This window comes from Doryrhamphus excisus, chromosome 1, assembly GCF_030265055.1.
Source record: "Doryrhamphus excisus isolate RoL2022-K1 chromosome 1, RoL_Dexc_1.0, whole genome shotgun sequence".
Classification (NCBI taxonomy): domain Eukaryota; kingdom Metazoa; phylum Chordata; class Actinopteri; order Syngnathiformes; family Syngnathidae; genus Doryrhamphus; species Doryrhamphus excisus.
In genome coordinates this window covers 25,653,259-25,667,716 of record NC_080466.1, presented here as the reverse complement: position 1 = coordinate 25,667,716, position 14,458 = coordinate 25,653,259, and the positions used below count along the sequence as shown (strand labels likewise).

Below are 14,458 nucleotides of genomic sequence, written 5' to 3'. Positions count from 1 at the left end.
CAGCTGTCCGAGCCAATACATCCTGGCCACACACCTCTTCATCACGTTAAATAACCCCCCCCCCACACACACACACACACTCACACACGTTCATGTACACACACACACCTCGGTCCATCAGAAAATAAAGAATGTCATCACAGCAGACTGCAGTGTGAATGCCAGGCCAGGCGTTGGCGCTGTTATGGTTAACTTCAGTGTTTCAGATCATCAAACAAATTTTATTATTCATTATTATTAAAAGAGACAAAAATCCAAACCTACCCCCCACCCCCCACCGCCGTTAAAACATAACATAACTGAGATGAATTAAGATCCAAGTGTGGAAAAGGCTATAAAGCCATGTGTAAAGCTTTGGGACTCCAGCAAACCACAGTGAGAGTCGTTATCCACAAACGGCCAAAACATGGAACAGTGATGAACTTTCCCAGGAATTATTTCACGCTTAAAGGGCTCTGATCCTGTTAAAAAAAAACATATTTAGGTGGTTATAACGCTCAAACTACAAAAATATTTGGTACAATGCTCTTAAAGTAATGCAATATTTCACAAAAGTTTTGAGCGATGTCGTAAAATCGCCTTTTTCCTCCATGTCCCTTGGGGGCTCCATAGAATGCCATTTATCATGGTCGGGTCTGGAACAATTAGCCGCCCCAACGAGGGATTACTGTACTGAGTACACCGCAGTAAGTACACAATGGATCCCGGCTTATTCCATTGGCTCAAAGTATTATCAAGTCCTAGTGGGACAATATCACTGACCTTAGCTGTTGCAGTCCAAATGTGTTTGTGGCGGGCCACCACCAATAAATGAGAAAGACACCAATAAATGGGAAAATGAATTTCCCAACTTTCCCAATCAAAGCTGGAACATCATCACCATCATAGCTGACCTTCAGGTGTCCACCATCTTTGTCAAAGATCAAGATGGTGGAGCTAACGTTTAGCAGGTCTTCATGGAGCCGCCCACGCAACACTTTTGTTTTCCTTCATTTGCCAGCTGACACTTCCTGTGCACTTAGCCGCCGCCGGCGCTCAGGGGGGGTCTCGCCTGCGTCGAGCGGCGAGTCCTTCGCTCAGCCTCAAGCAGACAGCACGTCGTTTATTTGGACATCAACGCACGCAATTAGCCGAGCGGGAAAACAAGTGGCAACGCGGCTCAGACGTGAGCGCCTTAAATGGATCTCATTTCATCTGATGCCCCCTCGCCGCCGCCATCACTCCTCATCCTCCTGCCCTCATCATCCTCACTTTACTCCTCCGCTTCCTGGTGTCAGGATGAAGGAGACTTTCATTTCCTTCCCTTGATGATCTTGTTGCACTCTTTGAACCTGACCTTTCAACTCTAATGGAGAGGTCATGTGACTGTATGCTACAAGAACAGGACAAGTTAGCCTCCCCCATTCCAAAAACACATTAGCATGTTAGCTTCATCGGCCACAACAAATTGTCCATAGGTATGAATGTGAGTGTGAATGGTTGTTTGTCTATATGTGCCCTGTGATTGGCTGGCCACCAGTCTAGGCTTGACCCCGCCTCTCGCCCCAAGACAGCTGGGACAGGCTCCAGGAGAGGGAAAGGGTCACCATGGTAGCGGAGGCGTCATGTCATGTATGAGAAGGGTTTCATTCTAGAATGTTCTAACATCTAACATCTAACAAAAAAAAAAAAAAAAAATAGAATGTTCTAACATTTATTGCACAGATAGGTTATTATTTTGCCATACACTTTCAAATATTGCCTAATTTAAAGTAAAAAGCAGGGCTCTACATTAAAACCAAAAATGACTTGCCCATGGGGAATCCTTAAGGTGAGAACTACTTGCCCCAACTTGCCCCATGTAAAATGAAAAGACTGCCATATTGATATCATCTCATTTTTGTGGCATCACATGAGAATCTCAAATAAATATTAAATGATTATCATTTCTTGTGGTTGTTTTCCTACATAGATCATGACGTTGCATGGAAATCTGGATTGTCAAGAGACTTCTAGGCACTTTGCCTCGATAAATAAAAATGTGTACTAATAATTCATTCATTTTCCACAGCTTTTTCCTCCTTTCCTGGAGCCTATCCCAACTGTCTTCGGGCGAGAGGCGGGGTACACCCTGGACTGGTCGCCAGCCAATAACAGGGCACATATAGACAAACAACCATTCACACTCACATTCATACCTATGGACAATTTGGAATTTGGAATGTGGGAGGAAACCGGAGTACCCGGAGAAAACCCACGCATGCACGGGGAGAACATGCAAACTCCACACAGAGATGGCCGAGGGTGGAATTGAACCCTGGTCTCCTAGCTGTGAGGTCTGCGCGCTAACCACTAGACCGCCAGTAAAGTGTTTTTAATCCAGAAAAAAATGCTATGCTAACAATAATTTGTGAAGCAAAGGTGAGAAAAATCCACAGAGCAATGGAAGCGCTAGATTTTGTAGCTTGTGCAAAATCAGCACTTGGTATTGGATCTAATGGGTGGTGTTTCATTGTGACCACTTCAAATTGTCACAGCAATGTGATTCACTCACCTGTGCCATCATTTGATTTGCTGCCGCTAATAAAATACTTGTTTAGGAGGCACTGCTTCATCACTTTTTGCTCTTTTCCTTCACAAGTTGTTGAAGAATTAGACCATGTTGGCAGGGACGCCATGATAGATGTTTTCCTAGTCAAACCATCGCTGATTGGTGGACCGCGGTCTAAATAAACGATTCTGATTGGTCCATTTCAAGATTTGCAAGGATTGGTTTGCAAATTACCACTGGAATTACGCAGTCCGTGTTTTACCAACACCCAACAAGAACCGCTTTTAAAAAAACTCTTGGCAGTATGGCATGCCAAAGTGCACTTGCCCCACGGGAATATCACCGATTGGATTTACTTGCCCCAATTTGGTTTTAACTTGCCCCGGGCCATCGGTACATCGTTATTGTCAAGCCCTGAAAAGTAAAGTAAAATTTTAAATAAAGGCCGCCAAAGTGCATCTGTTCAAGCCCCATTTGTGTCTTTTCAGACGTTCTCTCTCCAAAATGTTCAACCCATCTCTGTGGACCACGAGTCCATCACCTCCTTCCACAGCACATCTAAAACAACGTACTTACTAGCGCTAGCTTACCTCACGCCGCCCACGTGCTGATAAACACTGATTGGACACATAACTGCTTCCTGTCCCGACAAGCAGCTATTGATCAGGCGGCGCTCCGAGGGGATTTACACCTTTTACACGCTCATAGCCGCCGGGTGCTCGTTAGCTGCAACAGCGGAGAGCAGATTTATGCAATGCAACTTTTTATTTGTGGACCACTTTAGATGGCCTCCTAACAGCTTCCTCCTTTGGTGAGTAGAAGGAGAAGGAGCGGATGCATCGGAGGAAGAATGAGAAGAACAAGCAAAGACTGATAGGATGGAAGTAGTGTATGTATTTTTGCTACTTCAGGGAAAGTCAAATGGTAGGAAAAATAGACGTTCCAAAGCTAAGCAAGTAGAGCAAGCTAAGTATTCCCGCCACCAGCGTGTTTGTGATGTACTTCTTATCCTTATAGCAACTTCCTGTAGCTTCTGGTCATGTGGGCCGAAGCGGGCAGCAAGAGAGTAGGCAGGCAGCGTTCAAACGCAGCGCTCCTATTAGCTTCAAGGCTATTCATCGCTCCATTTGGATTAGCAGGCAGCGGGACGGGGATTAAACGTATTACAATCCCACAATACATCCCGCAACACTCACTCACCTTCACGACTGAAACACAGAAAGACTTTCACATACGCGAGATGCTGACTCGGCTTTTAATAAACACACTCCATATTCTTCTCCTCTATTTGCTTGGATTTGTCCTTCTTACGCTAATTAAAACTGATGGATTATGTCTTCCTTTTGCATTGAAACATCACCAACAATTGAATCGAATTTAATTAATTAGCTCTTTCTCAAATACGGCAGCTAGATTAGCGCCGCATTAGCATTCGTTAGCGTTCATTAGCATTCATTTCGTGTTGTAGCGCATTAGCATTAGCTCACATGAGCAAGCAACAAAACATCTTTTAAGGTTAGTGCAGCCAAAATTGTATTTATTTATTCAAAATTGTAAGTAGACTATGTAAAAATATTTTATATTATATATTTTTTTGTATTAATTTTTTCAAAAAGTGCACATATTTTAAAATGTTATGTATTTATTTAAATAAATTGTGTGAATGTATTTACAAATGTTATGCATTCTTAAAAAACAATACATTTATTTTAAAATGTCATTTTTTAAATGTATTTTTAATGTATTTATTTTAAAATTTTTATATTTTTTAAAATAATTTTTAAATTATAATAGGATAGCTATATTACATACAGTATATATATATATATATTATTTTAATTCACTTTACAGTATATTTTATTATTATTTTATTACAACAGTATGTGACTTTCCTCCTGCTGTTGGTTTTAAAGCTCAGTCTTCCCGTCATGAGATTCCCATTCTTGAACAGCATTTTCCGGCGAAGCCACGAGGAGGAGGACTAAAACAAGGCCGCTGACACGTAATGACTCGGAGCAGCAAAGCCAGGCGCTAACAGTCCAGCGAGTCGGCCGGTGGCGCGGCTCATCAAGGACACGGGCGGCAAGTGAAAGGAGTTTCTTTCTTCGGCACTAAGCCGTGCAGGCGTGCTGAGCGGGGCGCATTCATTACGGGTCCGGGGGGGCTCACCTCTAAGAGGTTAATATTTATTCATGCAGTACAGTAGCCCGCTGAAAATTTACATTTAGACTAGCTAGCGTCAGCTTGTTTGTCTTGTTAGCGGCGGCGGGCGAAATGAGCGTCGTTTTAAAGCTCTTTAACTGATTTTGGTCTTTTTTTCTGGACAACTTTCATTTTATGAACACAATAGAAATTTACTGCGGTGAATAAAAAAAGGGAGCTCAAGAATTCTGATGGAATAAAATAAGTATTTGATCCCTGCTGATTTTGTAAGCTGACTGCCTTATCGGGATATGAGCACTCCAGTTCATTTTAACAGAATGTAAACATTTTGGATTTGATTGAGGGAAATAATATTTGATCCACTGACCCCCACAAACAGGTTACACGTCCATCAAACACACTCATTTGTCCTGTCCCTTTAAGAAAGTTGTTTCCCACACACAATGACTACGTCACCCTATAATGACTACAGCCACCCCTATAACGACAATAGTCACCCCTATAATGACTACAGTCACCCCATAATGACTACCATCACCCCATAGTCAACCCTATAATGACTACAGTCACCCCTATAACGACTGCAGTCACCCCTATAACGACTACAGTCACCCCTATAACGACTGCAGTCACCCCTATAACGACTACAGTCACCGCTATAACGACTATAGTGACCCCATAATGACCATACAGTCACCCCTATAACGACTATAGTCACCCCTATAACGACTACAGTCACCCCTATAATGACTACAGTCACCCCTATAACGACTACAGTCACCCCATAACGACTACAGTCACCCCTATAACGACTACAGTCACCCCATAACGACTACAGTCACCCCTATAACGACTACAGTCACCCCATAACGACTACCGTCACCCCATAATGACTACCGTCACCCCTTTAGTCACCCCTATAATGACTACCGTCACCCTATAATGACTACAGTTACCCCATAATGACTAGAGTCACCCCTATAGTCACCCCATAATGACTACCGTCACCCCATAATGACTACCGTCACCCCTATAATGACTACCGTCACCCTATAACGACTACAGTCACCCCTATAACGACTATAGTGACCCCATAATGACTATACAGTCACCCCTATAACGACTATAGTCACCCCTATAATGACTACAGTCACCCCTGTAATGACTACTGTCACCCCATGATGACTACGTCACCCCTATAATGACTACAGTCACCCCTATAATGACTACCGTCACCCCTATAATGACTACCGTCACCCCTATAATGACTACCGTCACCCCTATAATGACTACAGTCACCCCATAGTCACCCCTATAATGACTACAGTCACCCCATAATGACTGCCGTCACCCCTATAGTTGGCCCTATAATGACTATAGTCACCCCTATAATGAAATATAGTGCCTCCCATTCCACGTATGTGACCCATGTTGCCACGCCCCTCTACACTTGGGCAGACCAAATAATACCAAAATACACAAATGACAGATGTTGAGCAGCACACGTATGTGTTTTAGCCTGGACATGCCACACTGGGTGATGACGTCACTGTGCAGCACATCAGACCAAAGAAACAACAACAATAACGACCAATCACGGCAAGGCGCTTCATTTCCTGTTCCTGTTCCCCCAACGATGACCAGAAGAAGAAAACAAGATCATCAGTTCAAATTCCATCCCTTCTACGATGTCGCTTGTCATTGGCTGACGGCCAGTTCCTTCACACACCTCATCTTCAGAGGCAGGACTTGATTAGAGGAATTAACCAGGCCACGCCCTCAGGCGGCTCAGCGCCAACACTGATCGATGCCGGAACGCCCATATATGGCAACATCGTACATCCAGCAGCTCGGATTAACTTAATCAGTGCGTCGCACTAAATGGGATTAAAATGACGCAGAGTAGGATTACTCTTACATAACAATAAATGTCTTATCTCACACACACACGCACACACACACACACAAAGTCGTGCATGGCCACAATAACGCTAACACTAGTGGGGAGCAGCTCAGCGGCCAATCAATCGTCAATCAATGACAGCGGCTATCGACCGCTCATCCTGATTAGACACCCAAAATAAAGACTGAAAGGTCAAAGGAGGCCACACAAGCATCGTGAGCAGATGATTGACAGCATCAATCAACCAATCAATCACACGCAAAACACAAACTCAGCAAACGGTCAAACACAGTGGAAGGATAACAAGAAACACACACACACACACAAACACACACACACACACACACACCATCAATAATTCAATCAGATGACTAAACCACACACACACAAAACACTCTATATAGTACACTGCATAGAACTACACACTATACTACATCCCATTATAGTCGTCATATATATGTATCATATTGTCAATGTCATATTCTCATATTATGCCTACTCTCATCACCCACATTCTTCACATTTATCAAGACTCATCTTCACTCATCTTCACTCATCTTCACCATTTCTCACATACTCATCATCATCATCCTCCTCCCTCTTCCAGCTCATGATATCTTCATCCTCAACACTCGTTATTCTCATCACCCTCCTTCATCCTTCTCATCCTCCCAATCATCCTCATCAAGCCGCCTCATCATCTTGAATATTTTCCTCATCCATCCATTCTCATGCATCATCATACTCCTCCTCATCCTGTCCTCCGTATCCCCCCCCCCATCACTGCCATCACTGAAGTGGATTTAGGCGGTGAAGTGGATGAGAAATGAGAAAAGTGTTTGTAATTCCTTGTCATTCTCCTCCTTCAGCAACAAAGCCATGACATGACAACAAGGCACACAATGCTAAACATCTCAATAGGCTCACACACACACACACACACACATACACTGAGTGGGTGGGTGGGGCCGTTAGCCACGGCGCTAGCTGCTAGCCTAAAGCCGCTTAGCGTCACTGTCAGCGGCGGCGGCGGCGGTGGAGAGCTGCGGTTCCGCATCAGCGGCTTAGACACAATACAAGAAGCTCAGAGAGCTTTTGCCGTGTTTTGATACGCACACTCGTACGCGCACAGGAAACGCACATCTGTCAGCTCAGGCCGACAGGAAGCAGCGCACCATTATCCTCGTGGTCCGCCCTCAACTCACATCCAAACTTATTTAACCAACACGGGAGTCGGCCATGTTGCTTCCCGCGGCGTCCAGAAGCGGAGATGCTAATGGTTTGATGAACGCTTGACTGCTGAGTCACACAAACCAGCACTGCCGCCGCTCCGTGCCGCTTATTGAACGGCCGCGGCTCGTTAGCGTCGCCGCCCGAGGATGGCTGGCGAGCCGATAGGGCTAATTAGCACCTGACAGGCCCCGCCCCCTGCAGAGGTCTCAACACAACACAACACAACCTCCTCGTAGCGATACGAGGGTTGTTTCCATAATGGAGGGGTGGAACACGCTCTCTACGGAGCACACGCCACCAACAGGAAGTAGACCTTTACCGTTATACGTATACGGTTTGCGTCAACCAATGGCTCGGGGCTTTTGGTGTACGGGACACGTAGCATAACGTGCCAACAGGACACGCCCATAGCTTGGCCTTTCTTGGCGTGGCCTCTTTAACTTGCAGCAGGACGGCGTTGCCATATCAACACGCCGGTCGGCCATGTTTGCTCCCAGCGTGCCTCAGCTCATTGTCTCGGTGCTTGGATCTCATCCCTGCTGAGGGAGGTGCTCCGGTTCACTGAGATAATAGCCCGGCGCTGGAGTGCTTTACACGTGCACGCACACGCACGCGCTCATCTCGCCTCTCAGCGGCTTGCGGCGCTTCCTTATTAATCCCCCCCCCCCCTCTGACCTGCAGTATGTGCAGGCTTTGAATGCACGGCAGCATCAGTGAGCGTGATGCACTGTGAGGAGTCCCCGTGATCTTCGGACAGGATGTGCGGAGGGGGTGTACCTAATGAAGTGGATGGTTAAAACCCCTCTGAGCAGCTGCCACTTGTTCTAATGTGAAGGCCTGCTGGGAAAATAGCACAGCTTTTCTTCACCTGCTGGCTGTGCTCCTCCTCCATCTACTTTTTACTCTCTGACCCACCTGTCAATCATTCCTTCCGACGCCAGCACGTGGATTTGTGCTGCATCCACTGTGGAGTGGAGAGACATTTTAACTGCTAATAATCATCACAAAAACACATCCGACAGTCTTGATGCTCTCAGGCGGCACCCTGGCGTCTGTACGCCGTCACCGAGCGGCCGCACCGATACCATCTATCGTATCTAACATGGAGGCGAGGAACGCCGTCATGCCGTCATCATCCTACATCTGCATGGGTTCCGATAGCGCCCCCTCACTTATAGCGCAGTTTTTACTAAAATACTTATAGTGATGTAAAGAAAGAAGTGTGTGAAGGTGACTACAAGGGCGTATTTGGCGTGTACGAGCATATCATATTCATCAATATTACGTTTATTCATATTCAATACTATTTTACTATTTATTCACTTATTACTGTTGGGTCTGGAACCAAGTGACCTCCATACAGGAGGGACGACTGGAGGGAAAGATGGAGGGAAAGATGGAGCGAAAGATGGAGGGAAAGACAGAGGGAAAGACGGAGGGTAAAACAGAGGGAAAGATGGAAAGAAAGATAGAGGGAAAGATGGAGGGAAAGATAGAAAGATAGAGGGAAGGCTGAAGGGAAAGATAGATAGAAAGATGTTGGGAAAGATAGAAAAATGTAGAGAAAGATAGAAAGATAGAGGCAAGGATGGAGAGAAAGATAGAAAGATAGAGGCAAGGATGGAGAGAAAGATAAACTTCTTTATTGTCATTGCACAATAACACAGCAGTGAAATTGCCAACGAAAAAGATGGAGGGAAAGATGGAGGGAAAGATAGAGGGAAAGATGGAGGGACAGATAGAAAGAAAGATGGAGGGAAAGATAGAAAGATGGAGGGAAAGATAAACTTCTTTATTGTCATTGCACAATAACACAGCAGTGAAATTGCCAAAGAAAAAGATGGAGGGAAAGATGGAGGGAATGATAGATAGAAAGATAGAGGGAATGATGGAGGGAAAGATAGATAGAAAGATGGAGGGAAAGGTAGAGGGAAAGATGGAGGGAACGGTAAAGGGAAAGGTAGAGGAAAAGATGGAGGGAAAGGTAGAGGAAAAGATGGAGCGAAAGGTAGAGGGAAAGATAGATACAAAGATAGAGGGAATGATGGAGGGAAAGATAGATAGAAAATTAGAGGGAAAGATGGAGGGAAAGCTAGAGGGAAAGATGGAGGGAAAGATGGAGGGAAAGCTAGAGGGAAAGATGGAGGGAAAGATAGAACGAAAGACCGTCTTTGCCACCTTCAAAGCCATCTCCATCACTCATCGTGGAAGAAGAAGAGTTTATGCCAAAGGAAAGATGCTATCATGTTTTTTTTTTGGAGGGGGGGGGGGTCATGAGTCTTTCATGTGCCCCTGCCGCTAACATGCTGGCTTCACAGCAGCTGATACAGCAGATCCCCCCCCCACATACACACACACAAAGTGGTCCCCAGCAAGATAAATGAATGTTATCATGCCCCCCCCCCCCCCTACCACTCCCCATCCTCCTACGCTCTTCTCACTTTCTTTGCCGCACACGAGCCGTCGCCGTATGCCAGCGACACAGCACATTTCCCTCCTCGGAAACACAAGGAAGCACACTCATTAACACACAGACACACACACACACACACACACACACAGGAACTGTTAGTAACGCACACACAGGCATGCAACGACTCATTATACACACATCACATGCAGCGTGGGACATACCAACACACGCAAAAGGTCCAGCAGGACAGATGTGAACTCGCAGCATCAGCATCCCTCCAGGACTTAGACAGAGCCCAACATGCAACGTCCTGCTTGGATCCCCCCCCTGCCCCCCCCTGCTAAGCACTACACTTTGCTACTCTGCCATATTTGCCTCTCCAGTGTTAAAACATGGGGGCGGGGGGGATAAAACTTCCGTTGGTATGGAAGACAATCCCCTATTTTGGTACCCCATCACTCAATCTGGTACCCCAAAAGAAAAGAGTCCTTTTGGTCCCAAACCACGTTAGAGTCGCACACAATCAGAAATGCTTTAACTTCACCTCCAGGCTTTTTTTTGGTTTTGTTTTCACTGATTTGATTGGACTTTATGTCTAATAAAGTTTTTTCAATTTAGAAATGACTGACAAAAGGTGCATAATTTTTTTTCAGATTAAAATGAACAAAGCATTATTAGAGCCCTGTAGACATGACAAAACACGTCACATTTATACTTTTTTTATTTACAACATATTGCGCAACTGCAGGGTCTTGAGTCACATGCTAACTCGCAAACTAGAGAGCTAGCGACCTAAACGGTAGCCTTCAAGTTATTTCCTTTCAACTTAAATAGCCAAAAACTTACCACTTCCACACGGATAGGGAGGATAACTATTAACAGTTATTTAACCTTTAACATGAACATGAATCAAACGTAATCATTTTTTCTGGGTACATGATACCATACAGCATCCATATCAAACTTGCGCGGGCCGCACTAACATTAAACTTTCATATCAAGGCGGGGGCCTCAAACTAGTGTCCCGCAATTTAGAAATGACTGACAAAAAGTGTATAAAATAATACAAATAAAAATGACTTCCATAAAACGTATTTAAAAATGACACCAATAACTATAAGTAGAAAAGGTGAGTTAAGTAAAAGTGTAAAATGTCCTAAAAACAAAAAGGTCTTAAATATAACTGTTAAAAGGAAAAACCAGACTTTAAAATGTGTAAAAAATAAATAAATAGGAACAAAAATGACTTCATTTTGTAGACATTTTGGCAAGAAATCAGTTGAAGCAACAAAACAAATCAGAGGAGCCGTTTGGGAGCCAAAGGATCCGAATCTTTTTAGTGAGCCGAGCCAAAAGAGTCGCTTCTCTAAAAAGGAGACCAAGGCAAACTTTGTTGGCGGAAACTTTGCTTGGCTTTGAAAACACACACGATGAGTCAGACGAGGAAGCACGCTATCTTTATCTCCCAGCAGATGCCATCTTGCAGCATCAGCATCGCTCCAGGACATAGCCAGAGCCCAACAATGAGTGCCCACGCCGCTTCCTCACCTTACAACACGCAGTCGGAACAGGAAAGGGAGGGGCGTGGAGGTGGCCTGGAGTCCAGCTTTACTTTGAGGGAAGTGTGTGTGTGTGTGTGTGTGTGTCCTACCTGAGGTGCCTGGTGTCCCTCAGGGCTCGGTTGCTGGGGATGCGTTCGCTCTCCCTCTGGTTGAAGGCATACAGCGTGTACGGGTCGTCGCCAGGCCTCCAGCGTCGGGCGCTCAGGTAACTTCGCTCGTCAAAGTCGTCCAACATGTCCTCCCACTCGGCGTCGGACATCTGTGTTGGGGGGGGGGGGGGGGGGGGGCGGCACAGAGGCCCGGTTAGGGCGGGGCTTGGATGAAACGCCGGCAGCACTCGTGCACCATGTTTGATTATAAAGTCCCTTTGTGTTGCCAGATTGAAACAAGAATTGCTGATGTATTTGCATCTACACCAGGGGTCTCAAACTCAATTTACTTGGGGGCCACTGGACCTAGGGTCTGGGCGAGACTGGGCCGCATCAGGTTTTCCAAAAAAAAACAAAAAAAAAAACGCATTTATTAAAAACAGAAAAATGAATAAACTTTGCTTTGGTTTCGATTTTCAAAGAAAAGCTCTGATAAAACATTCCACTGTTCTCAAATATCTTACTTTTTATTTTTCTACAGAAAATAAGATGAAAAATAAATAAACAAATCAAGAATAAAGAAAAATCAATCAATCAGTAATAAATAAATAAATATAATAATAACAATAAAACGGCAAATAATAAAAACGTAAGAAACCACATATAGTTGGTGGGTAGACAAATTATTTTTTTCAGATTAAAATGAACAAAGCATTATTAGAGCCCTGTAGACATGACAAAACACGACTATAGTCACATTTATACTATTTTTATTTACAACATATTGCGCAACTGCAGGGTCTTGAGACACATGCTAAGTCGCAAACTAGAGAGCTAGTGACCTAAGGTAGCCTTCAAGTTATTTCCTTTAAACTTAAATAGCCAAAAACTTACCACTTCCACACAGATAGGGAGGATAACTATTAACAGTTATTTAACCTTTAACATGAACATTAATCAAACGTAATCATTTTGTCTGGGTACATGATACCATACAGCATCCATATCAAACTTGCGCGGGCCGCACTAACATTAAACTTTCAACTAGTGTCCTGCGGGCCACATTTGGCCCGTGGGCCGCGTGTTTGAGACCCCTGATCTACACTGCTGTACAAGATGGACACAGACTTCTCTCAAGCCTTGAATGTCTTTACAAAATATAGAGAGGAGGCCGGCGGCCATATTTCTTCTCAACCAGCCCACAGACACTCATGGGGTCGCAGTTTGATGTGTTAACATCTTCCCCTCCTTCTCGTTGCTCAGTGGCACACTTGCTGATGCCACACTTTGTCTAAATGGGCCCATTAGAGGGCTGTGTGTGCATATGTGTGTGTGTGTGTGTGCGTAGTTGTTCCCCCGGCGGCCGTAACAACGAAGCGTGAAGAACACGAGTAACAGAGAAAGTGACCACAGGAGCGGCAAGAAGGAAGCAAGGAATTGAAGGAGAGAAGCGGCCAAAATAAAGCAGACGGGCGTCCTCTTGTCGACAATCGATAGGGAGCTCGACTAACCGCGTTTGAAAAGCCAAGTGTGGCGCTGCGCCGCTCGCGGTGGCGAGAGGCAGGACCTCAGAACATCCACAGCAACATCGGCAGCGCCATGCCACAGTCGTACACTGACTACTCTAAAGTAGCATTGATCCTTGTGTAGGATGTTGTGAAAAACCAATTCCAATGTGCACCATGCGAATGTTCCACTTCCATGTTTTATCACCACTGTAGCTCTAAACAAGGTTGCGTGTGTGTGTGTGCGTGTATGTGTGTGTGTGTGTGTGTGTGTGTGTGTGTGTGTGTGTGCGCACGCAAGGACAGCTGGGACGTCACCTTGCAACAGATGCACAGTTTATCCTTCACACTAAAAGGAGAAAAAAAACATCCATGTCGGTGGATGAGTATTTTGGCAGCATGGTGAAAGGGTTAAAGCGTCCAGATGTTGAGCACCTCCTCCTCCTCCTCCTCCTCCTCCTCCTCCTCCTTCTGGCTTCTTGTTGCCATAGATATCACTGCTGGCTAATCCATACTGTATGTGCACGCTGGAGCACAGCAAAATCCTTCACCTTCTACTGCTAAATCTACTTTAGCTGGTCAATACACACACGTGTGTGTGTGTGTGTGTGTGTTTGTGTGTGTGTGTGTGTGCCTGGTGGCGAGGGATGTAAACACTGCAGAGCAAGCAGACAGGAAAGAACCATTCAACGCCTGCAAGGAGAACAAGAACCACTAGCTTATGTCAGGGGTGTCCAAACTCCGGCACGGGGGGGGGGGGGGGGGGGGGGGGGCATTTGCAGCCCGCAGCCTGTTCTTCTACTGACTGGGGGTACACATACTCAGTAGATAATTAGGGGGGGGGGGGGGGGTACGTGGATGAAAATGAAAAACAATTATTGCCCAACACTCACAATTACGAGTGCGCCTGAACGCCTCAGGGCACATCAACATCAACAAATATGTGCACTTTATGGTCGTTCTGCGAATGAACTTTGTTTCATCTTGAAGGTTCCAATCCCTGCACGACATTCCAGGGAAAACCTGGCGATTCGACCCATTCAAGTGGAAAGACGGCAAC

At 45.3% G+C, this 14,458-nt stretch overlaps 1 protein-coding gene across 6 annotated transcripts in view; it reads right to left on the bottom strand.

The window, feature by feature from the left end:
• The window catches only part of galnt14 (UDP-N-acetyl-alpha-D-galactosamine:polypeptide N-acetylgalactosaminyltransferase 14 (GalNAc-T14)), a 45,315-nt gene that overhangs the window by 23,953 nt on the left and 6,904 nt on the right, over positions 1-14,458 (bottom strand). For all 6 annotated transcript variants that reach the window (XR_009128636.1, XR_009128638.1, XM_058065397.1 and 3 more), the window contains exon 2: positions 11,894-12,063. Coding sequence is in view for 4 of the 6 variants with exons in the window: in XM_058065397.1 (XP_057921380.1) it covers positions 11,894-12,063 (170 nt within the window). In the remaining 2 variants the exon portion in view is untranslated. The remainder of the gene's footprint in view (positions 1-11,893; positions 12,064-14,458) is intronic.